Below are 23,977 nucleotides of genomic sequence, written 5' to 3' on the forward strand. Positions count from 1 at the left end.
CACTGAGCCACCAGGGAACCCCCAAAAAACCTTATAGGTGACAAATAACTTCTTTTTAATATTTAAATCCACAAGTCAGTCTGAAGCTATAACACAAAATATTTCTACACTAAATAAAATGCAGCCACCTTTGCTTCTCTGATGGCTCAGCAGTAAAAGAATCTGCCTGCAATTCAGGAGATGTAGGTTCAATCCCTGGGTCTGAAAAGGCGCCTGGAAAAGGAAATGGCAACCCTTCCCAGTATTCTTGCCTGCGAAATCCCATGGACAGAATCCTGGTGGGTGACAGTCCATGAAGTCACAAAAGAGTCAGACACAATGACTAAATAACAGCATTTATGAGGTAAAATATACAGGGAAGGAAAAAAAAAAGGAAACAGACAGTAAGACACCAAAACTTAAAGAGGGAAAATAAATCATTAAATTTCAAGCTCGAAAAACACAAAACAAAATAAAATACAAAATAAAATAAACAAAATAAAATGAAGGTTATAATAAAGACAGAGTAGGAATAATGAGATAGTTAATAGAAAACCACTAGAACTCATTTGCTATTATAATAAATGGAAATCCTGAAAAAATCCACTACTCATAATTTTCTTGATTAGAAAAAATGGGGTAATAGTACAAAATATAAAGTAGGAAATAACAAATGGGAACTAAACATTGAAGCAGAGAAAAAAATGATCAAGAGATTAACTATTTCCAAATAGCACAAGACCTGGATGAATTTATAATGGAATTCTACCAAATTTCCAAGAGTCAGACAACGCTAACACCTGGACAAAGAAAGTGTTAGACCTTTGTTGAGCATCTTTTCACATGCTTCTTGGCCATCTGTATGTCTTCCTTGGAGAAATGTCTATTTAGATCTGCCATTTTTTTTTTATTGGGTTGTTTGCTTGTTTTATATTGAGCTGCATGAGGTGTTCGTATATTTTGGAAATTAATCCCTTGTTAGTAAATTCATTTGCAAATATATTCTCCACATCTCTGACGGATGTTTTTTCATTTTGTTTATGGTTTCTTTTGCTGTGCCAAAGCTTTTAAGTTTAATTAGTCCCCATTCAACATCATTGTTTACTAGAGAAATACAAATCAAAACTACAATGAGGTATCATCTCACCCCAGTCAGAATGGCCATCATCAAAAAACCTACAAACAATAGGTGCTGGGGAGGGTGTGGAAACAAGGGCATACGCACTGTTGGTGGGAATATAAATTGATACAGCCACTGCAGAGAACAGCATGGAAGCTCCTTTAAAAACTCAGAGGGTAACAGGCAGGAAGGCCAGGGGTCTCCAAAGGGAGGAAATAGGCTGCAAGTGTCAGACACTTTTATTTCTCTTAAGCAACAGGAGGAAACAAACTAGTGATATTTTTTTCCTTCTCTATACAAATTTAAAAAGAGGTTTCTCTTAAAATACGGTGTTGTCATAATGACATCTGGTTTCACCTGAAGTTAACTATTCTCAAACCTTGAGTTAACCAATGCATTTTTCTTATGGAAATATTTGTCTTAAGCTATGTTAATGTACTATGCATTTACCCCAAACTCTGTCTTCAAGTCAGTTCCACCTAATGGCTCAGAACCTACTTGACAAACCCATATGTTATACTCGGATATTGTCCCCCTAATCTATGTAAACGAAACTATTTGTATGGTAACCTGCCCTTCTACAAGATTCAAGTCAATCGTTTCATGGCCTGAGATGAATCATCTGGTGCCAAGATTATCCCAAAATGCATCTTATGGATGAGGGGCCTGGTGCCATTCTGAGTTTTAAGACATTTCTTTCTTTCATTAACAGACTGCTAGGAGTAGGTGATGGCACCCCACTTCAGTACTCTTGCCTAGAAAATCCCATGGATGGAGGAGGCTGATGGGCTGCAGTACATGGGGTCGTGAAGAGTGGGACAGAACTGAGCGACTTCACTTTCACTTTTCACTTTCATGCATTGGAGGAGGAAAGGCCAACCCACTCCAGTGTTCTTGTCTGGAGAATCCCAGGGACGGGGGAGCCTGGTGGGCTGCCGTCTATGGGGTCGCACAGAGTCGGACACGACTGAAGTGACTTAGCAGCAGCAGCAGCAGTGACTATATAACATCCAGCTGAAGGCTAGCAGGAGGGTACTCTTTCTGCCCCCTTCTGATGCCTATGTCAGAAGCTTTCTCTATCTCCTTCATACTTTAATAAAACTTTATTACACAAAAGCTCTGAGCAATCATGCCTCATCTCTGGCCCCAGATTGAATTCTTCTCCAGAGGCCAAGAATCCTGGAGTCTTTTTGTTCAGCAACAACCTTTCAAAACTAAAACAGAGCTACCACATGATCCAGCAATCCCACTCCTGGGTAGATATGTGGAGAAAAGCATGATTTGAAAAGATTCATGTAGCCCAATGTTCTTTTCATTTTTTGTTTAGTTGCCAGGTCATGTCTGACTCTTTGGTAACCCCATGGACTGTAGCCTGCCAGGCTCCTCTGTCTGTGGGATTTTCTGGGCAAGAATAACGGGAGTGGGTTGTCATTTCCTTCTCCTGGGGATCTTCCCAACCTAGGGATTGAACCTGCATCTCCTACATGCATTTCCTGCATTGCAGATGGATTCTTTTAATACTAAGCCACCAGGGAAACCCAACTCCAATGTTTAGTGCAGCACTATTTACACAGCTACTACAAGGAAGCAGTCTAAATGTCCATCAACAGAGGAATGGATAAAGAAGATATTGGTACATATATACAATAGAATATTTCTCAGCCATAAAAAATAAATAAAGCCATTTGCAGCAACACGGATGAATCTAAAGATTGTTATAGTGAGTGAAGTAAGTCTGACAGAAGGAAATAAAGATTATATGATATCACTTATATATGGAATCTAAAAAAAAATGAACCTATTCACAAATAGAATAGAGTCACAGATGTAGACAACAAACTGATGGTTCCCAAGGGGGAAACAGGTGGAAGGGATAAATTGGAAAAAAATTGAAACTCACATATATATACTACTATCTATAAAATAGAAAACTAATAATCTAATAAATAGCACAGAGAACTGGACTCAATAATCTGCAATGACCTATATGGAAAGAGATCTAAAAAAGCATGGATATATGTATACACATAACTGACACACTTTGCACTGACACACTTTGTACACATTTTGTACAGCAGAAATTAACACAACATTGTAAATTAACTATACTCAAAACTTAATTTTAAAAAGTGCTAGACCTTTGAGAATGAAGGAAAATACCCTTTCATGAAACAAATATAAAAGGATAACAAAACATATGAAAATGTTACTCAAAAATAAAATGGAAGATGAATATCACTTATAAATACCAATGCAAAATACTAAATAATATATTAGCAAGCAGAATCCAACTTTAGTCCAGAATTCAAATAGTTTCAATTACTTTTATATACCAGAGAAGACACTGGTGGTGCAGAGGTTAAAGCGTCTGCTTGCAATGTGGGAGACTTGGGTTCAATCCCTGGGTCAGGAAGATCCCCTGGAGAAGGAAATGGCAACCCACTGCAGTATTCTTGCCTGGAGAATCCCATGGATGGAGGAGCTTGGTGGGCTACAGTCCATGGGTCGCAAAGAGTCGGACACGACTGAGTGACTTCACTTTCACCATACTAATAGATTTAAGGAGGGTAAAACTCAAATTTCCATAAATGTTGAAAAAGACTGAAAAATTTCAACACTGATTCTTGATTTTAAAACTAAATCAAGTGAATCAAGGGATAAGTTCTTAATGTGACTATCTATATAAAGGAATACTTTGAATAATTTCCCTAAGAATGAGAACAAGCAAAGTTACCCATTATCTCCACTATTATTTATTATATTAGACAATGAGACATTGTAATGTTTTTAGACAAGAGAATTCAATTAGTTTCATATGAATTGGTAGACAAAAGTTTTTTTGCATATGGTATGATAGCAAAATTTTGAAAAGAAATAATGCTTAAACTAACAAAAATCTATTAAGGTAAAAAGATATAAAATAAACATTCATAAATCAATAGCACTGAAATACAAAAACAATAAACAGAGGACATTATGTTTGAGGAAATATCATTTACAGAAGAAAAAGTTAAATATTTAGGATTCAATTTAACAAATGTGAAAAAAATCAATGACTAAATCTTAAAACATTCCAGAGAGATAGAAAATAAGCATGAAGATTTAGAAAGACAGCCCATGTTCCTGTTTTAAATGACTCAATGTTATAAAATGCTAGTTCTCCCAAAGTTAATTCACAAGTTTGACAGAATCTCAATAAAAATACCAACAAATCTTTTTCAAGTGGAACTAAACTTGTCGTTCCTATATACAGGAATAAAGCTTATATATATATATATATATATATATATAAAGACACACAATAGCCAGGAAAACTTAAAAGGAAAAACAAACTAAAATGAAAATATGAGGTGGGGCCAGCTTTAGGGCAGGCATTAAAATACTTTACAAGGCATTACAAGTCTCAAAATACTGTTGAATCTCTACTGTTAATGTAGTGTAGTGGCAAATAAATAGAAAAACAAGTAAGAGAATGGAATAGAAAGGTCATAAATAACGAAAATACATAAGAATATAATATACAGTTGACATCTCAAATAATGGAAGCAAAGATTGACTTTTTAATAAATCATGCTGAGTCAACAGAAAAGCTATTTGAAAAAGATAAAAATTAGATTGATACTTTACACCATACACAGGATAAAGTTTGAGTGTATTAGGGAATTAAATGAAATAAAACCATCCAAACGCTTAAAGTAAACATAGATGGATTCCATTCAAAGTGGAATATAATCAGTAACACTGAAACCAAACTGTTAAAAAATGGATAACATAACAATACCAAATGAGGACAGGGAAGAAAAGATTAAGTAATTTTGGGGAACAGTGTTTTCATTACATACTTCAAAGATAAACACAAAACTAATTGTATATGAATGTTTTATTCATGTTAGTTAATTTTTAATGCTGTGCTGCTACTAAGTCACTTCAGTCATGTCCGACTCTGTGCGACCCCATAGATGGCATCCCACCAGGCTCCCCTGTCCCTGGGATTCTCCAGGCAAGAATACTGGAGTGGGTTGGCATTTCCTTCTCCAATGCATGAAAGTGAAAAGTGAAAGTGAAGTCGCTCAGTCGTGTCCGACTCTGTGCAACCCCATGGACTGCAGCCCACCAGGCTCCTCCACGCATGGGATTTTCCAGGCAAGAGTACTGGAGTGGGGTGCCATCGCCTTCTCTGTAATTTTTTTAAATAGACCTATTAAAATTATAGAACCACTTTATGTATTTATTAGAATTGAACAAATAAGAAAATATACGATGGGAAGATGAGAACCAGGTACCTATTTGTTGGAAAAAAGAAGTTACAAATAAGGAAAAGTGAAAGGTTTGGACTCATGGTTCATAATACATGTACCCATGGATACACAGAGGAATGCGTGAATGTGTAGGCAGAACATATATTTTCTCTGTCTGTCCAATGAAGTCAAGAAGCAATGACCCTCAATATTAATGAATACACCAAGGACCCTTGTAGGGGTGTCTGACATTGGCGACCCCATGGACTTATACAGTCCATGGAATTCTCCAGGCCAGAGTACTGGAGTGGGTAGCCTTTCCCTTTTCCAGGGGATCTTCCCAACCCAGGTCTTCGTATTGTAGGCAGATTGTTTACCAGCTGAGCCACAAGGGAATCCCAAGACTACTAGAGTGGGTATCCTATCCCTTCTCCAGGGGATATTCCCAACCCAGGAATCCAACTGGGGTCTCTTGCATTGCAGGCAGATTCTTTACTAACTAAGCTATCAGGGAAGCTTCCCTCATAGCTCAGTTGGTAAAGAATCTGCCTGCGAAACAGGAGATCCAGGTTTGACTCCTGAGTTGGGAAGATTCCCTGGAGAAGGAAGGGGCTATCCACTCCAGTACTCTTACCTGGAGAATCCTATGGACACAAGAGTCTGGCAAGCTACAGTCCATGGGGTTGTAAGAGTCGGATTACTTAGAGACTAAACCACCACCACCACCAAGTACCCGGATCTTGGTTTCTAATTATCATTCTAAAAAAATGGAACCAGGAATTTTTAGAGATATAGTGAATTACATTCCTGGATTAAGATGAGCCTGAAATATCTTATGTGCTAGAAAGGAAAGGACATGCTCAGGAAATGATGCAAACGTGAAAGGAAAGAGCAGTCAAATTATAGGAGGTTGTAGTTCAGTCCCTAAGTCATATCTGACTCTTTGCAACCCCATGGACTGCAGCAGGCTATCTCCTGGAGTTTTTTTCAAATTCATGTCCATTGAGTTGGTGATGCCACCCAACAATCTCCTCCTGCCTTCAATCTTTCCCAGCATCAGGGGCTTCTGTAATAATTTGGCTCTTCGCATCAGATGGCCAAAGTATTGGAGCTTCACCTTCAGCATCAGTCCTTCTAATGAATATTCAAGGTTGACTTCACTAAAGATTGACTGGTCTGATCTTCTTGCAGTGCAAGAAACTCTAAAGGGTCTTCCCTAGCACCACAATTCAAAAGCAGCAATTCTTTGGTGTTCAGCCTTCATTAGGGGTCTTCCCTCATTGCTCATTTGGTAAAGTTGGTAAATCTGCCTGCAATGAAGGGGATCAGGGTTCAGTTTTTGGGCAGGTAAGATCCCCTGGAGAAGGAAATGGCAACCCACTCCAGTATTCTTGCCTGGAGAATCCCATGGATAGAGGAGTCTGGCAGGCTACAGTCCATGCAGTCACAAGAGTCAGACACAACTTAGCAACTAAACCACCACAGCCTTATTTATGGTCCAACTCTCTCATTCATACATGATTACTAGGAAAAAAAAACATAACTGACTATAGGGACCTTTTCAATAAAGTAATGTCTCTGCTTTTTAATAAACTATCTAGGTTTCTCATAGCTTTTCCTCCAAGGAGCAAGTGTCTTTTAAATTTGTGGCTGCAGTCACCATTTGCAGTGATTTTGGAGGCCAAGAAAATAAAATCTGTCACTGCTTCCATATTTTCCCCTTCTATTTTCTGTGATGGAACCAGATACCATGATCTTAATTTTTTGAGTGTTGAGTTTTAAGCCAGCATTTTCCCTCTCCTCTTTCACCCTCACCAGGACACTCTTCGCTTTCTGCCATTTGAGTGGCACCATCTGCATATCTGAGGTTACTGATATTTCCTCCTAGCAATCTTGACTTCAGCTTGTGATTCATCTAGCCCAGCATTTCACACAATGTATTCTGCATATAAGTTAAACAGGGTGACAAAACACAGCTTTGTCATACTCCTTTCAAGGTTTTAACTATTGCTTCAGGCTTCACAGGAGACAGATAAAGTGGTCTGATATTCCCATCTCTTTAAGAATCTTCCAGTTTGTTGTGACTCACACAGCCAAAGGATTTCACATAGTTAATGAAGTAGAAGTAGATGTTTTTCTGTAAATCCTCTGCTTTCTCTATGATCCAATGAATGTTGGCAATTTGATCTCTAGTTCCTCTGCCTTTTCTAAATCTATCTTGTACATCTAGAAGTTCTTGGTTCATGTACTGTTGAAGCCTAGCTTGAAGGTTTTTGAGCATAACATTATTAGTATGTGAAATACACACAATTTTATGGTAGTTTGAACAATTTTTGGCACTGACTTTCTTTGGGATTGGAATGAAAACTTTTCCAGTCCTATGCCCACTGCTGAGTTTTCCAAATTCGCTGACATATTGAATCAGCACTTAAACAGTGTCATCATTTAGGATTTTAAATAGCTCAGCTTGAATTCCATCACCTCACTGGCTTTGTTCATAGCAATGCTTCATAATGTCCAGTTAAGTTCACACTCCAGGATGTGTGGCTCTAGGTAACTGAACACACCATAGTGGTTATCTGGGTCATTAAGACATGTTTGTATAGTTCTTTTGTGTATTCTTGCCACCTCTTCTTCATCTTTTCTGCTTCTGTTAGGTCCTTACTGTTTCTGTCCTTTATTGTGCCCATCTTTATAGGAAATTCTTCCTTGATATCTCCACTTTTCTTGAAGAGATCTCTACTCTTTCTCATTCTATGGTGTTCCTCTACTTTTTGCACTGTTCATTTAAGAAGGTCTTCTTTTCTTTCATGTTATTCTCTTGAATTCTGCATTCATTCAAGTATATCTTTCCCTTTTTCCTTTGCTTTTCGCTTCTCTTCTTTCCTCAGCTATTTGTAAAGCCTCCTTAGACAACCACTTTGCCGTCTTGCATTTCTTTTCCTTTGGGATTGTTTTGTTCTACCAGATCTAATCTCTATTAGATTTAATCCCTTGAATCTATTTGTCACTTCCACTGTATAACTGTAAGGTGTTTGATTTAGATCATACCTGACTGGCCTAGTGATTTTTCCTACTTTCTTCAATTTAAGTCTGAATTTTGCAATAAGGAACTGATGATCTGAGCCACAGTCAGTTCCCAGTCTTGTTTTTGCTGATTGTATAGTGCTTCTCCATTTTCGGTTGCAAACTTTATAATCAATCTGATTTCAGTATAGACCATCAGGTGATGTCCATGTGTAGATTTGTCTCTTGGATTGTTGGAAGAGGATATTTGCTGTGACCGGTGCGTCTCTTGGCAAAACTCTGTTAGCCTTTGCCCTGCTTCATTTTGTGAGCACACGTGCAGAAAAGCACAAAATATCAGTTTGTGGTATTCTTGGCAAAAATGCATAAGCACAATTCAATAATGAAGATATGAGACAAATTGAGTGGTTTACACTGGCTAATATACTTTAAAGTTATCAAGTTCATGAACCAAAGAGAAAAACTGAAAAACTATACCAGATTGGAGGAGAGTATGGAGACGTGAGAACAAAATGCAATGTGTGATCTTGGTTAGAGTTCTGAACTAGAAAAAAGGGTCATTAGTGAAGTATCTAGCATAATTTGAATAAGGTCGACTGAGCGACTTCACTTTCACTTTTCACTTTCATGCATTGGAGAAGGAAATGGCAACCCACTCCAGTGTTCTTGCCTGGAGAATCCCAGGGATGAGGGAGCCTGGTGGGCTGCCATCTATGGGGTTGCACAGAGTCGGACACGACTGAATCGACTTAGCATAGATTAGTTAATATTATTGTATTGATACTACTAATGCATTGATTTATGGTAATAGTTCTATGATTACATAAATGTTAACAGTACATTTAAAAGGTTTATGGGAATTCCATGTACAGATAGCATTTCGTTGTTGTTGAGTAGCTTAGTGATGTCTGTCTTGGCAACCTCATGAACGGTACCCCTCCAGGTTCCTCTGTCCATGGGGTTTTCCAGGCAAGAATACTAGAATGGATTGCCATTTCCTTCTCAATGCAATTTTCCTGACCCAGACATCGAACCCACATTTCCTCTACACGCAGGAGAATACTTTCTACTGCTGAGCCACCGGGGAAGCCCAGATAGTATTTCACTAAGTCTAAATTCTATTTTGGAATGAAATATTTAAAACAATGTAGGAACACGGGAAATTAAATACACAAAAAATAAATTAACACAATAAACAAAATAGTGACATTTAAGAATTTTAACAGAGCCAATATTTGATTTTATGACAACTGATAAAAAGTTTTAAGTCCTTCAAGATTTATTCATAAGTGAAAGAATAGTTTATCAATACAAGTGACAAAGGGGAAAAATCCTTAGTGCTAAAAATCACTAAAAATATCACAAAAGCTTTATGAAACAATTTAACATTAGTAAATTTAAATTCCTTGAAAGCTCACCAAAAGTGATTATTGAAGAAATTGAACTGTTAAAATTTTTTCCTAAAATGCAAACTCTAGGTCAACATGATTTTACCAAATAATCTTTTCAAATTTCTTAAAGAAACAGTATCCATTTTAAATAACTCTTTCAGTGAAGAGAAAAATGGGGAACCATAACTCATTTGTAGATGCTAGCATAATCTTGACTCTACAACTGAAAAAAAAATTTTTAAGTAAAATAACTAATTATCTTCCTTAACATATATATAAAATTCTAAAAGAAAATATTAACAAATTGAATCTAGTGATATTTTAAATATCTTACCATGTCACAACCAAGTGACATTTATTATAAGCATGCACATTTGGTTGATGTTTTAAAAATCAGTCAAATTTATAGAACAAATGGTAAATAGAATAAAGAACAAAATATGATCAATGTGATTGTTTCAAAACAGGAACAGAAATCATTTTAAACATTAGGGAGGAAGAAAGAGCCCTAGCAAAATTTTTGAAAATGAAGTAAAAATTCATTAGTTGAAAAATGGAAACTATTGGCAAAGTAGTCATCATTTGTAATAATCACCATTCAATAAATAAAGTTGATAAATTTAGCAAGGCTGCTGAGGATACAATAGATAGCAAAATGTCTACTGTATTTCCATATGCTGCTAATAAAAACTTACAAAATAAAACTTTTAAAAATCTATTTATGCTTATATCAAAAACTCCAAATATAGATAATTAAATCTAGCAAAATATATTCAGAACTTCTTTCAGAAAATATTAATAAAAATAGAATACCTATAGAAGGATATATGATGATCATGAATTTGGTTTGGTAAAAATTCAATATGATAACATTTCAATTTCCCTATATTGATCATAGATTGAATGCAATTTCAATAAAAGTTTTTGCTGACTTGTTAATGTATTTTGCTTCTTTGTTTTAAATTGTCACAGGAGAAACAGAAGTTAATCATGTTATAAGATGTATACAAAAATGTACAGAACTCAGACTAACAATTTTACAAAGAAGAACAAAGTTGGATTACCTATGCTAAATATATGCTCAAGGCTTATAATTTTACATTATCTAAGACAGTGCAGCAGTACTATACAGAATTAGAACTCTTAGTTACATTTGAAATATTCTGTTTAATGAAATATCTCTTAGCATTTCATCAAAACTTTGATGGCTATTTTATCAAAACTTTGCTATTTCACCCTTTGTTGAAATGTAGCAGTTGTAAAATAATGACATCAAAAATATTTAGATATCTTTCTTCCCACATCAAACTGTGAATATTTCAAAGCAGTACCAGTCTAACTAATAATTGTCAAACCTAGCAGTTTATAACATTTGTCAGAAAATCAAGAAATATGAGATATGATTAAAGTAACATCAGTAAGTGTGGCTTTCATAGGCACCAAAATCCCAGAATGATTACTCAAACTTACCTCCTATATCTGGGCGAAGTTTATTGTCATAGCCTTGAAGCAAGGAGTTGAGAATTTGTGTTATATCTCCTTCATGAATCTTTGGTGCCAAGACCCAAGTTTTGTTCACTGTTAAGTCCTCATCATCTTCATCATCTGCTTTATCAACACTAAGAAATTCAAAGAAAAATCTGTATGATAGTTCAGTCAAAGAAGGATTTAAAAAACAGTTTAAGGTTGCTATAATTGTATATGGGAGTAATAAGAGGTGAAAAAAAAGCATTAGAAATATCTTACACTAAGTAAGCCTAATACCTAATATCTTCATCATATGAACTGCCCTGTTTCAATAATATTCAAAAATGAAGAAATCAATACAAGGAATAATCATGTAATATTAAGATAATAAAATAAAAATTTCCCATCCCACAACTGTCATTTACAATGACAGAGGTCATGCCGATGGTAGTGTAAGTAGTGGCCCTAGATTTGTGCAGACCACAATCTGCAGAGCCATATACAGTGACTCTAAACCAGACACAAATAAAAATTAAAAGGCGAATATATATATAGGAAAAGTTGCAATAATTAGTCCAGTAAATATATTTAAAATGCAAATATAAAAAAGAAGACAAGGAAAGATGAGAGAAATAGAATTAAAAGAATAAAAGGAAGAAGTATTAAACACATCTGGTCAGAGCAAACACCCTCTTCCAACAACACAAGAGAAGACTCTACACATGGACATCACCAGATGGTCAACTGAAATCAGACTGATTATATTCTTTGCAGCTAAACATGCAGAAGCTCTATAGAGTCAGCAAAAATAAGACTAGGAGTTGACTGTGGCTCAGATCTTGAATTCCTTATTGCTAAATTCAGACTTAAAGAAAGTAGGGAAAACCACTAGACCATTTAGTTATGATCTAAAGCAAATCCCTACTATTATACAATGGAAGTGACAACTCTTACAATTATACAGTGGAAGTGACAAATAGATTCAAGGGATTAGATCTGATAGACAGAGTGCCTGAAGAACTATGGATGGAGATTCATAACATTGTACAGGAGACAGTGATCAACACCATCCACAAGAAAAAGAAATGCAAACAGGCAAAATGGTTGTCAGAGGAGGCCTTACAAATAGCTGCGAAAGAAGAGAAGCAAAAGGCAAAGAAGAAAAGGAAAGAAATTCCCATTTGAATGCAGAGTTCCAAAGAATAGCAAGGAGAGATAAGAAAGCCCTTCTCAGTGATCAATGCAAAGAAATAGAGGAAAACAATAGAATGGGAAAGACTAGAGATCTCTTCAAGAAAATTAGAGATACCAAGGGAACATTTTATGGAAAAATAGGCTCGATAAAGGACAAACATGGTATGGACCTAACAAAAGCAGACAATATTAAGAAGAGGTGACAAGAATATACAGAAGAACTGTACAAAAAAGATCTTCACGACCCAGATAATCACGATGCTATGATCACTCACCAGAGACAGGCATCCTGGAATAGGAAGTAAAGTGGGCCTTAGGAAGGGTCACTATGAACAAAGCTAGTGGAGGTGATGGAATTCCCATTGAACTATTTCAAATCCTAAAAGATGATGCTGCATAAGTGCTGCACTCAATATGCCAGCAAATTTGGAAAACTCAGCAGTGCCACAGGACTGGAAAAGGTCAGTTTTCATTCCAATCCCAAAGAAAGGCAATGCCAAAGAATGCTCAAACTACTGCACTATTGCACTCATCTCACATGCTAGCAAAGTAATGCTCAAAATTTTCCAAGCCAGGCTTCAACAGTACATGAACCATGAACTTCCAGGTGTTCAAGCTGGTTGAGAAAAGGCAAAGGAACCAGAGATCAAATTGCCAACATCTGCTGGATCATCGAAAAAGCAAGAGAGTTCCAGAAAAATATTTACTTCTGCTTTCTTGACTATGCCAAAGCCTTTGACTGTGTGGATCACAACAAACTGTGAAAAATTCTTAAACCGATGGGGATACCAGACCACCTTACCCGCCTCCTGAGAAATCTGTATGCAGGTCAAGAAGCAACAGTTAGAACTGGACATGGGAAAACAGTTCCAAATTGGGAAGAGTCTGTCAAGGCTGCATATTGTCACTTTGCTTATTTAATTTATATGCAGAGTACATCATGAGAAATGCTGGACTGGATGAGGCACAAGCTAGAATCAAGACTGTCAGGAGAAATCTCAATAACATCAGATATGGACATGACACCACGGTTACAGACGAAAGTGATGAACTAAAGAGCCTCTTAGTGAAACTGAAAGAGGAGAGTGAAAAAGTTGGCTTAAAGTTCAACATTCAGAAAACTAAGATCATGGCAACTGGTCCCATCACTTCATGGCAAATAGATGGCAAAACAATGGGAACATTGACAGACTTTATTTTGGGGGGCTCCAAATTCACTGCAGATGGTGACTATAGCCCTGAAATTAAAAGACACTTGCTCCTTGGAAGAAAATCTATGACCAACCTAGACAGCATATTAAAAAGCAGAGACATTACTTTGCCAACAAAGGTCCATTTAGTCAAAGCCATGGTTTTTCCAATAGTCATGTATGGATGTGAAAAATAGACTATAAAGAAAGATGAGCATGGGAGAATTGATGCTTTTGAACTGTGGTATTGGAGATGACTCTTGAGGGTCCCTTGGACAGCAAGGAGATCCAACCAATCCATCCTAAAGGAATCAGTCCTGAATATCTATTGGAAGGACTGATGCTGAAGCTGAAACTCTTAATATTTTGGCCACCTGATACAAAGAACTGACTCATTTCAAAAGACCTTGATGCTGGGAAAGATTGATGGTGGCAGGAGAAGGGGATAATAGAAGACAAGATTGTTTGATGGCATCACCGACTGGACATGAGTTTGAGTAAGCTCTAGGAGTTGGTGATGGCCAGGGAAGCCTGGAGTGCTGCAGTCCATAGGGTTGTAAAGAGTCAGACCAACTGATTGACTGAACTGTCCAAACTGATGCTTCTTCCAAGTCAGAAGAATCCAGACCCCAGAGATTTATTTCAACAATTTGGTTGAAGATTATCTTTTTAAATCATAAGTGAATGACTCACTCTCCATATATACATAATTGAAAACTCTGATTATCAAATTTTAGGACTAGAATTTAGACTGTAGGGATCAAATAGCCCACTGCCTTTATTTTGTAAAGAGGAAACTAAAGTTTGTAGGGAACTAAGGAAAGCACAAACACATTTGTTTGCAAAACTGAAACTCAAACCCTGATCATACAGCTAATGCTTCCTGCTATACCTGTGTGTTTAACAAGCATAAAGTTTCAACTTACTTATGAATTATATTAGAAACATATTGTGGTAGTAATGTGTGTGTGTGTGTGTGTGTGTGTGTGTGTGTGTGTGAGCTTAGTCTCTCAGTCATGTCTAACTGTTTGAGACTCCCTGGACTCTAGCCACTAGGCTCCTCTGTCCATGGAATTTTCCAGGCAAAAATACTGGAGTGGGTGGCCATTTCCTACTCCAGGGGATATTCCCAACTCATGGATTGAGCCCAAATCTCTTGCATCTGCTGCACTGGCAGGCAGATTCTTTACCACTATGCCACCTAGGAAGCCTCAGTTGTAATATATTTATCTTTGAAAAGTCAAAGTTGCTCAGTTGTGTCCTACTCTTTGCCAGTCCATGGTATAGTCCATGGAATTCTCCAGACCAGAATACTGGAGTGTAAAGCCATTCCCTTCTACAAGGAATCTTCCCAGCCCAGGGATCGAACCCAGCTCTCCCACATTGCAGGCAGACTCTTTACCAGCTGAGCTACTAGGGAAGCTGAGCCACCAGGATAAAAAATATTCATCTTTATTACCCATGAATTACCCAATCATCATTTGAGTGAGATTATCCTAGACTTATACTCACTTTTAGTAAATCTTAGTTCCCAGTGAAAAATATATATAAACTTTTATATTTGTAAAATTAGGTAAATCTACAATACATTATTTACTTACATATGTTTCAGAGATGGGCTTTCCTCCCAAAATAGATACTGAAGTTTATCATAACAGCTTTAGTTGTCATTTCTACACTATTCATTTAGCTCTCTTTTGCTGTGGACCTAAACATCTTAGCTAATGCAGTTCTTAACTCTTTTATCATTTTTTCCAATTTTATTGATATATAATCAACTTATAACATTGTATATATTTAAGGTGTACAACACAGTGATTTGATCTATGAATACAGCAAGATGACTACCACAGTAAGTTTAGTTAACATTTACCCTTTTTATCCTTTTAAAGAGTATAAATTAACATTGTAAACAAAAACTTAACCTTTGAAATATTTGTGCCTCATTTCATCTTCAAAGTCATTATATTGATAGTTATAACAGATAATGGGATGTATTAGTCTTCTCAATATTTCTCATCTTCTTCCTGTCAGATAGTTATAGTTTCCACTTCACTGGCTTCTAACTTGGTCATGTGACCTGAGTTCTCCTTTCTCAAAGAGTGACCCACTATACTCGTTTGGCTCAGTAGTTTGTTTTGGCTAATGGAATATGTAACATGTGCCACTACCAAGCAGAAGATCTAACGCCAATGCATGCTCACCATATCTCTCTCGTCCTTCTGTGAAAAGACCCAGACACACTCAGAGGCTACTACTCCATGACTTGTCTATCAGAGTAAAGGCAACCTGAACAGAGCCACAGTTGACCTACAATGGACATGCAGCCTGAATGAGAAATAAACATTTACAATTGTAAGTCACTAAGATTTGGGAGTTTATTACTAGAGGATATAATTTTATCCCTTTTGTAAGCTAGTGAGACTTGGGGGGTAGTTTATTACCACTTTTAACACAGTATACAAATTTTATACTCCTGGTATATTAACAGATTTTTAATGTTCATTCATAATTATTTTGCTGTATTTAACTTTAAAATATATACTACTGAAATACAGTTAGTTATATGATTTCCTTCAAATAATTCATTTTCTGTCAATAAAAGGAAAATATATGTACATAGATACATTCATTTATGAACGAAGGAGTAAAAAATACTGAAGTATTAGGAATCCCTGCTGGTATGTCCTCCAGCAAAATTTTATGAATTAGAATTGCTGAGATATTGTCAATAACCAAAACTTTAGGGCATACATCTAGCTTTAAAACCCGGTTTTATAAAGAAAAATCTGATCGATAGAGAAGATCATTACACATATAAGAACTTGATTTTTCTTTGCAATATGATTGTAGTCAAATGGATGTTTCCAGAAAATATAAAAGCTTTCCTTAATTTTTAGGGTAACAAAATCTTGGTAATCCCAAAAGTACATGCTCACAATGATGTATATTCCCATTTTCCCAGAAAGCTCAGAGGTAATATGAAAATTTACCTCAATGATATTATAAAGCTAACTTTGCTCATTTTTGGCAATAACAGAAAGGAACTTTCATTATATTAATAGTTCATTATTCTACATTTTCTTCTACATTTTCTAAATTGCCTTCAGAATATTAACTACTTTAATATCATATTGGTATTATTTTGTGGATTAAAAAACACTTGTAATAAGTTAAACATAGTTTGTATAGCATATCAATGTCTCACTGTCTTTCATAGGCTGGAAGATCTGTAACATTTACGTATGTTGAGTGAACATTCATTTTGGGGAAACAAGTAGTATTTCCTTAGGAAATTTCCCTGGGAATTTCCTGACTCATTCTCAAGAACTTATTTTAAATAATGTGAATAAATATAATTCTATAAGTACTGGAAATACATAGATTCCTCAGTATATAATTTTATAAATTATTTATTTTAATGATTGATGTTTTCATATTTATTATCAACTGTTGAGGGCCAGTGATGCACCATTATGTTCCTATTATGTTTTCAGAACTGTGTACAAGGTTTCTTCCATATTAAGTTTTGTTATTTAATACAGAGTAATCCTATTAAATACATATTACTATTCTTATTTTACAAATGAGAAAAAATAGATATACAGAATTTCCAGGAGCCACCCTACTAAACAATAGGGGCAGAATTTGAAACAAGATTGATTTAGCTTGAAGACTCATTTTCTCTTTGAAGTTTCCATGATATCTTATCATTATTAAATAATCCAGTGTGGTTGAATTTTGAGTCTTCTAATTTATAAGAACACAACACTTGTGGTAAATAGTTAGCAAGTGCATTTGGATTGTGCATGTGTAGGATGCTTAGTCTCTGCCTTGAGTTCTGAGAAGTTAGAATGATAATTTCAAGGAATCACACACACTCTCTGATGAAAAAGATTTTCTAACAGATATGCTTAATCTTCAATCCAATGCTTTCATTCATTTATAGCAGAAATAACAAGTGCTACAAATATGCTAACTACAGAAAACATAAAGACAAATAAAACTATATTCCTGATCTAAATGATCTTGTTGTTGTTATTCTTTAGTCACTAAGTCGTGTCCAATTTTTTGGAACCCCATGCACTCTAGCCCACCAGGCTCCTCTGTCCATGAGATTTTCAACCCACTGGAGTGGGTTGCCATTTCGTCCTCCAGGGGATCTTCCAAACCCAGGGATTGAACCCGAGTCTCCCACATTGGCAGGAAGATTCTTTACCACTGATCCACCAGAGAAACCCCTAGATGACATTATTTTCTATTAAAGGAGATAATTATTCAAAAAATCAGGCTTCTGTGGTAGCTCAGCTGGTAAAGAATCTGCCTGCAATGCACTCCAGTATTCTTGGGCTTCCCTGTGGCTCAGACAGTAAAAATCCACCTGTAACGCGAGAGATCTAGGTTCAGTCCCTGGGTCGAGAAGATCCCCTGGAGGAGAGCATGGCAACCCACTCCAGTATTCTTGCCTGGAGAATCCCCATGGACAGAGGAGCTTGGGAGGTTACAGTCCATGGTGTCTCAAACAGTCAGACATGACTGAGCAACTAAGCACAGCACATTCAAACAACACAGAAAACCATTATATACAAAGATGCTTATCACAGTGTCATGTATAGTAGCACAAACTTTAAACAGTAAGATCATGTTTAGTAAATTATTATTTGCCTATAGCGTCTAATGGATTTATCCATTCAATTGGTGATTGTGAAGTGTCTCGTAAAAATATAAAATTATTTTCATAATTGAATCTTATATGCAAAGTAACACATAATAATTTGCTTTTATCAAACCCTAGGTATAAAATAGCTAAAATATTTAACAAGAAAGTAGCATAATGAATACATTAAGTGTTCTACACTCATGGAGCTATAAAAAATTTAATTTTTTCTGCTATAATTTTGTAATATAAACACATGAAAAGCAGTTTATTTGACATTAATACCTACCTAAAAATGAACGCTTCTTCCTATATACCAGATAATGCCCTGAAATAAATTTCTAATCATAAAAATTAAATAATTAAATAGAGACTTTTACGGAGAGAAGTAGAGCTTTATACTCTGCCAGAAAAATGAATATGGCAGCCCTAAAAAGTTGCCACTCGGCTCTCCTGGGTTGGGAATATGGTTTACTGACAGCCCAGGTGTCAGTTCTCAGCACTATGTCTGCACCAGATCCAAGCTCCCCCGGGCAGCTTTCAGGCAATAACTCCACACTGTGGCAATGGTAGTACAGACCCATTCCTGTAGGACGAGGGACCTCTCTACAAGGCAACTTTGGTTGGATGAATCCAGAAGGCCTGACTAAAGCTTGTTGAAAGGCACTCTATTCTGAGACTATTTTGAATCAAACATCTTTGCCCTATACTTTCATAGGGGTCAGATCTCCATTATTATCTGAAGGCTCTCTCTGCTTACTTCCACTTCCTCTCCTTTACCCTGCTGGGCATTTCTCACAAAAAAACTTTTACATGTCTAATCCCATCTTGGCATCTGCTTCTCTGAGGCTTTTGCTTCTCATGTTCCTTAATTGACCCTTGTGACCAGTTATTAAAGAAAGTTTTTTGAGTTACCTGCTTCAGTATTGGGCTTCCCTGACAGCCCAGTTGGTAAAGAATCCACCTGCAATGCAGGAGACCCTGTTTCAATTCCTGGATTGGGAAGATCCACTGAGAAGGGATAGGCTACCCACTCCAGTATTTTTGGGCTTCCCTGTCACTCAGCTGGTAAAGAATCAGTCTGTATTTATGTCTTACTAAGCTATTTTACTACAAGTCTGATTACAGTAAATATATAGTAAATTATTCGATGTAAAAATAATTTGAGTATATTATTCTTCCTAATACAATAAGTAAAAGTTTAAATTTATGATAACTAAGAGTATAGACAAGATATGCTAATGCATATAATCATGAAAGAATTCATCTCTACTGCTAGAAATACATATATATATATATATATATATATATATATGCTGCTACTGCTAAGTTGCTTCAGTCGTGTCCAACTCTATGTGACCCCACAGACGGCAGCCCACCAGGCTCCCCCGTCCCTGGGATTCTCCAGGCAAGAACAATGGAGTGGGTTGCCATTTCCTTCTCCAGTACATGAAAGTGAAGTGAAGCCGCTTAGTCATGTCCAACTCTTAGCGACCCCATGGACTGCACCCCACCAGGCTCCTCCATCTATGGGATTTTCCAGGCAAGAGTACTGGAGTGGGGTGCCATTGCCTTCTCCAATATATATATATATATATATATATACAAGTCAGTCAATCAATATAATTTTTCATAAATAGGGTAAACATTCATTAAGATTTGCCCAAGACAATCTTGATTTACACCTGTTGCCCTAGAATAATTATAAATAGTACCCTCTTTCACTCACAAAAAGCCTAATTTGAATTATAAATTGTATAGTCACCCTGTATATAGTTCATATAAGGTTGACTTCAGTGCAGGTGTCCTTGTTCTGACACCTGGGGAAGACCCTTTCATTAATCTGTTAAGACAGTACAGATGAAACTCAAAAGCCAGGCCTCATCAGTGAACCGTTGCTCATGACAAATTAGTGTTGTTTTATAAACATCAGATACATTTTCATAAGTCAACTGACAGATTCCAGGGAAGAAATATAATGTTCTAATGCTTCTAAGTAGACTATATCTTAAAGTCAAAGCCTACAGGAGCTAATTTTTAAAGAGAATTTATAGGCACTGATTTTAGATTTAAAAAAGAAAATAAAATTTTAAAAATTCAATTATTTTTCTTCTTTTTGCCTTTATATTCTCACCACTTATTTCTTTAGTATAGGGTCCTTTTTAGGGTAGTGGTGCTGAATCGTTTTCATTGTTCATAAATGTTGGTAGGGAAGCAAAATAAGTGAGTGACAGATAACAACGTTACAGATTTGAACCTTCTGAGGTGAAATGACAGTCCACTCAATTCTGTGATTATCTGATAAGCACAAATGAATTTGGGACCCATCACTTAAGGCACTAGAGAAGAATGCTTTGGAAATCTGAGAAGGGAGAAGGGAAGCATGCCTAGAGTATTAAGCAAGTGTATTCCGCCCTATGCTTCCAGTCTATTCAGTGCTTAACGCTAACATAAATTAATCACACTGTATCTTATTCAACTACCTTGTTTATGGTGCTCTATAAGCTCCTTGAAAACTGAGGCTAAGATTTTCAATATGAAAACACTGTTGCTTAGCCTGACATATAATGTGCACAATAAAAAAAAAATTCACTAAATAAATGAATAATAATGTAAAGAATATTAGAAATCTTGATGTTCATAGGCAAAATTATAGTGAATAAAGAAAATAAACAACTAAGAACTGTAAATATTGGCCTTAATCAGAGAATTCATTATTGTTCAGTTCAGTACAGTCACTCAGTCATGTCTGACACTTTGCGACCCCATGGACTGCAGCACACCAGGCTTCCCAGTCTATCACCAACTCCCAGAGCTTACTCAAACTCATGTCTACCATGTCGGTGATGCCATTCAACCATTTCATCCTCTGTTGTCCCCTTCTCTGCCTGCCTTCAATCTTTCCCAGCATGAGGGTCTTTTCCAATGAGTCGGTTCTTTGCATCAGGTGTCCAAAGTATTGGAGTTTCAGGTTCAGCATCAGTCCTTCCAATAAATATTTAGGACTGATTTCCTTTAGGATGGACTGACTGGATCTCCTTACAGTCTAAGGGACTCTCAAACGTCTTCTCCAACACCACAGTTCAAAAGCATCAATTCTTTGCTGCTCAGCTTTCTTTACAGTCCAATTTTCGCATCCATACATGGCTACTGGGAAAACCATAGCTTTGACTAGACAGACCTTTGTTGGTAAAGCAATGAAAAATGTCTCTGCTTTTTAATATGCTGTCTAGGTTGGTCATAGCTTTGCTTCCAAGGAGCAAGCATCTTTTAATTTCATGGCTGCAGTCACCATCTGCAGTGATTTTGGAGCCCCCAGAAATAAAGTCTGTCACTGTTTCCACTGTTTCCCCATCTATTTGCCATGAAGTGATGGTACTGGATGGCATGATCTTAGTTTTCTGAATGTTGAGTTTTAAGCCAACCTTTTCACTTTCCTCTTTCACTTTTATCAAGAGGCTCTTTAGTTATTCTTTGCTTCTTGCCATAAGGGTATCATCTGAATATCTGAGGTTATTGATATTTCTCCCAGAAATCTTGATTCCAGCTTATGGTTTTTCCAGGCTGGCATTTCACATGATGTACTCTGCATATAAATTAAATAAGCAGGGTGACAATATACAACCTGATGTACTCCTTTTCTGATTTGGAAACAGTCTGTGGTTCCATGTCCAGTTCTAACTGTTGCTTCTTGACCTGCATAAATTATTGCAATTTTTACCTAATATAAAATTAATTTTAAAAACACAGTAGCTTTCTCATCCTAGTACTAATCTATCATAAACTTCAGAAAAAATAATGCAAAACAATCTAAAAAACAGTTACAAAAAATATAGCAGGAAAGGTGTGAGGAAACTAAAAAACTAATTGAAGCATATAAGAATAGAAAAAATAAATGCAAAGTAAATATTTTGGCTATAAAACTGTCATATTAATATATAATTCTCAAACTAGTTTATAAATCTAAGAAATCTATATTTTAAAAATTTTGTTGTTTTGCATAAACTAAACCAATATTGTAAGCAATTAGACTTCAATTAAAAATAAGTTAACAAAAAGAAAGCTTCCTATGTAAAATGTTAAAATCATTATACTGTAGTTAATCCTCAATATAAGGATTACAAGAAATTTTTGAAAAATAGATTGTGAGATAAAATTTGCCTTGCCAGAATAAAGAGAAAAATACAGTTACTGTAATCAAAACCAAATTGTGGTAATACATAAAGAAATCAGTGAGAACAAAATCAAACATTCAAAGTGATATACCAAGTGTCCAGAAATTCAGTATATGATAAATGTGACTAGTCAGCTTAGAAATGAGAGCATGAATAATTCAGTAAATTCCTGTTAAAACATTTAGAAAAAATAAATTACTACTTACATAATAAATTACTAATATACCCAGGTGGGGCTAGTGGTAAAGAACCCGCCTGCCAATGCAGGAGAAACAGGAGATGTGGTTAGATCCCTGGATCTGGAAGATCCCTGTAGAAGGAAATGGCAACCCATTCCTGTATTCTTGCCTGGGAAATCCCATAGACATAGGGGCCTGGAGGGCTATAGTCCATGAGGTCACAAAGAGTCAGAAGCAACTGAAGTGATTCAGCATGCATACTAAAGATCAAAATATAATAAAGTATAAAAAATTAAAGAAAATATAAAAAATATTTATTTTCTAACTTTTTGGGGTAAGGAGTTCCTTCTACACAACATGTTGTCAAACCAGGAGAGTAAAAAAAACTGACAAAAAAAAAAATAAATTATGGAGGACATTAGACAGAATTCAGACAAAAACTATAGAGCAAAGGATAAAAACAAAGATATTTACAACATAATTTGTACAGGAATTTCAGAGGAAAAAGACTAATAAGTATATGAAATTATGCTATTATTTACTGGTAGCAAGGGAAAATAAGTTTAAAATATGGCAAATTTTAGCCATAGCAATGGAAAAACATTCAAAGTTTTGGTACCAATATATTCAGTACTAGCAATAATATAGATAAATGGCATTTTTATAACCATTTGTGTTCAGTCACTCAGGCATGTTTGACTCTTTGTGACCGCATGGACTGAAGCACACCAGGCTTCCCCATCCTTCACTATCTCCTGGAGTTTCCTCAAACTCATGTCCATTGAGTTGACGATGCCATAAATAGAATAAATTACTCTAATAGAACAAATTGGGTAGCTTGGAAACACTGATGAAGTAATAAAATTAAAACATGAGAATCCCATGGACAGAGGAGCCTGTGCAGGCTATAGTGCATAGGGTTGGTTGCACGGAGTCAAACATGACTAAAGTGACAACACACATGCAAGCACATGTGTATATATGAACACAGTAACAAAAAAGCCATGCTCCTGGGAAGGAAAACTATGACCAGCCTGGACAGCATATTAAAAAGCAGAGACATTACTTTGCCAACAAAGGTCTGTATAGCCAAAGCTATGGTTTTCCAGTGGTCGTGTATGGATGTGAGAGTTGGACTAAAACGAAAGCTGAGTGCCAAAGAATTGATGCTTTTGAACTGTGGTGTTGGAGAAGACTCTTGAGAGTCCCTTGGACTGCAAGGAGATCCAACCAGTCAATCCTAAAAGAAATCAGTCCTCAATAGTCATTGGAAGGACTGATGGTGAAGCTGAAACTCCAACACTTTGGCCACCTGATGCAAAGAACTGATTTATTGGAAAAGACTTTGAAGCTGGGAAAG

General features: G+C 36.2%; 1 protein-coding gene across 1 annotated transcript in view; it reads right to left on the reverse strand.

Moving 5' to 3' along the window:
* The window catches only part of GABRG1 (gamma-aminobutyric acid type A receptor subunit gamma1), an 84,557-nt gene that overhangs the window by 49,344 nt on the left and 11,236 nt on the right, over positions 1–23,977 (reverse strand). The window contains exon 2 of the mRNA XM_052642001.1: positions 11,226–11,374. Coding sequence (XP_052497961.1) covers positions 11,226–11,374 — 149 coding nt within the window. The remainder of the gene's footprint in view (positions 1–11,225; positions 11,375–23,977) is intronic.

Source organism: Budorcas taxicolor, chromosome 6, assembly GCF_023091745.1.
Source record: "Budorcas taxicolor isolate Tak-1 chromosome 6, Takin1.1, whole genome shotgun sequence".
Lineage (NCBI taxonomy): Eukaryota > Metazoa > Chordata > Mammalia > Artiodactyla > Bovidae > Budorcas > Budorcas taxicolor.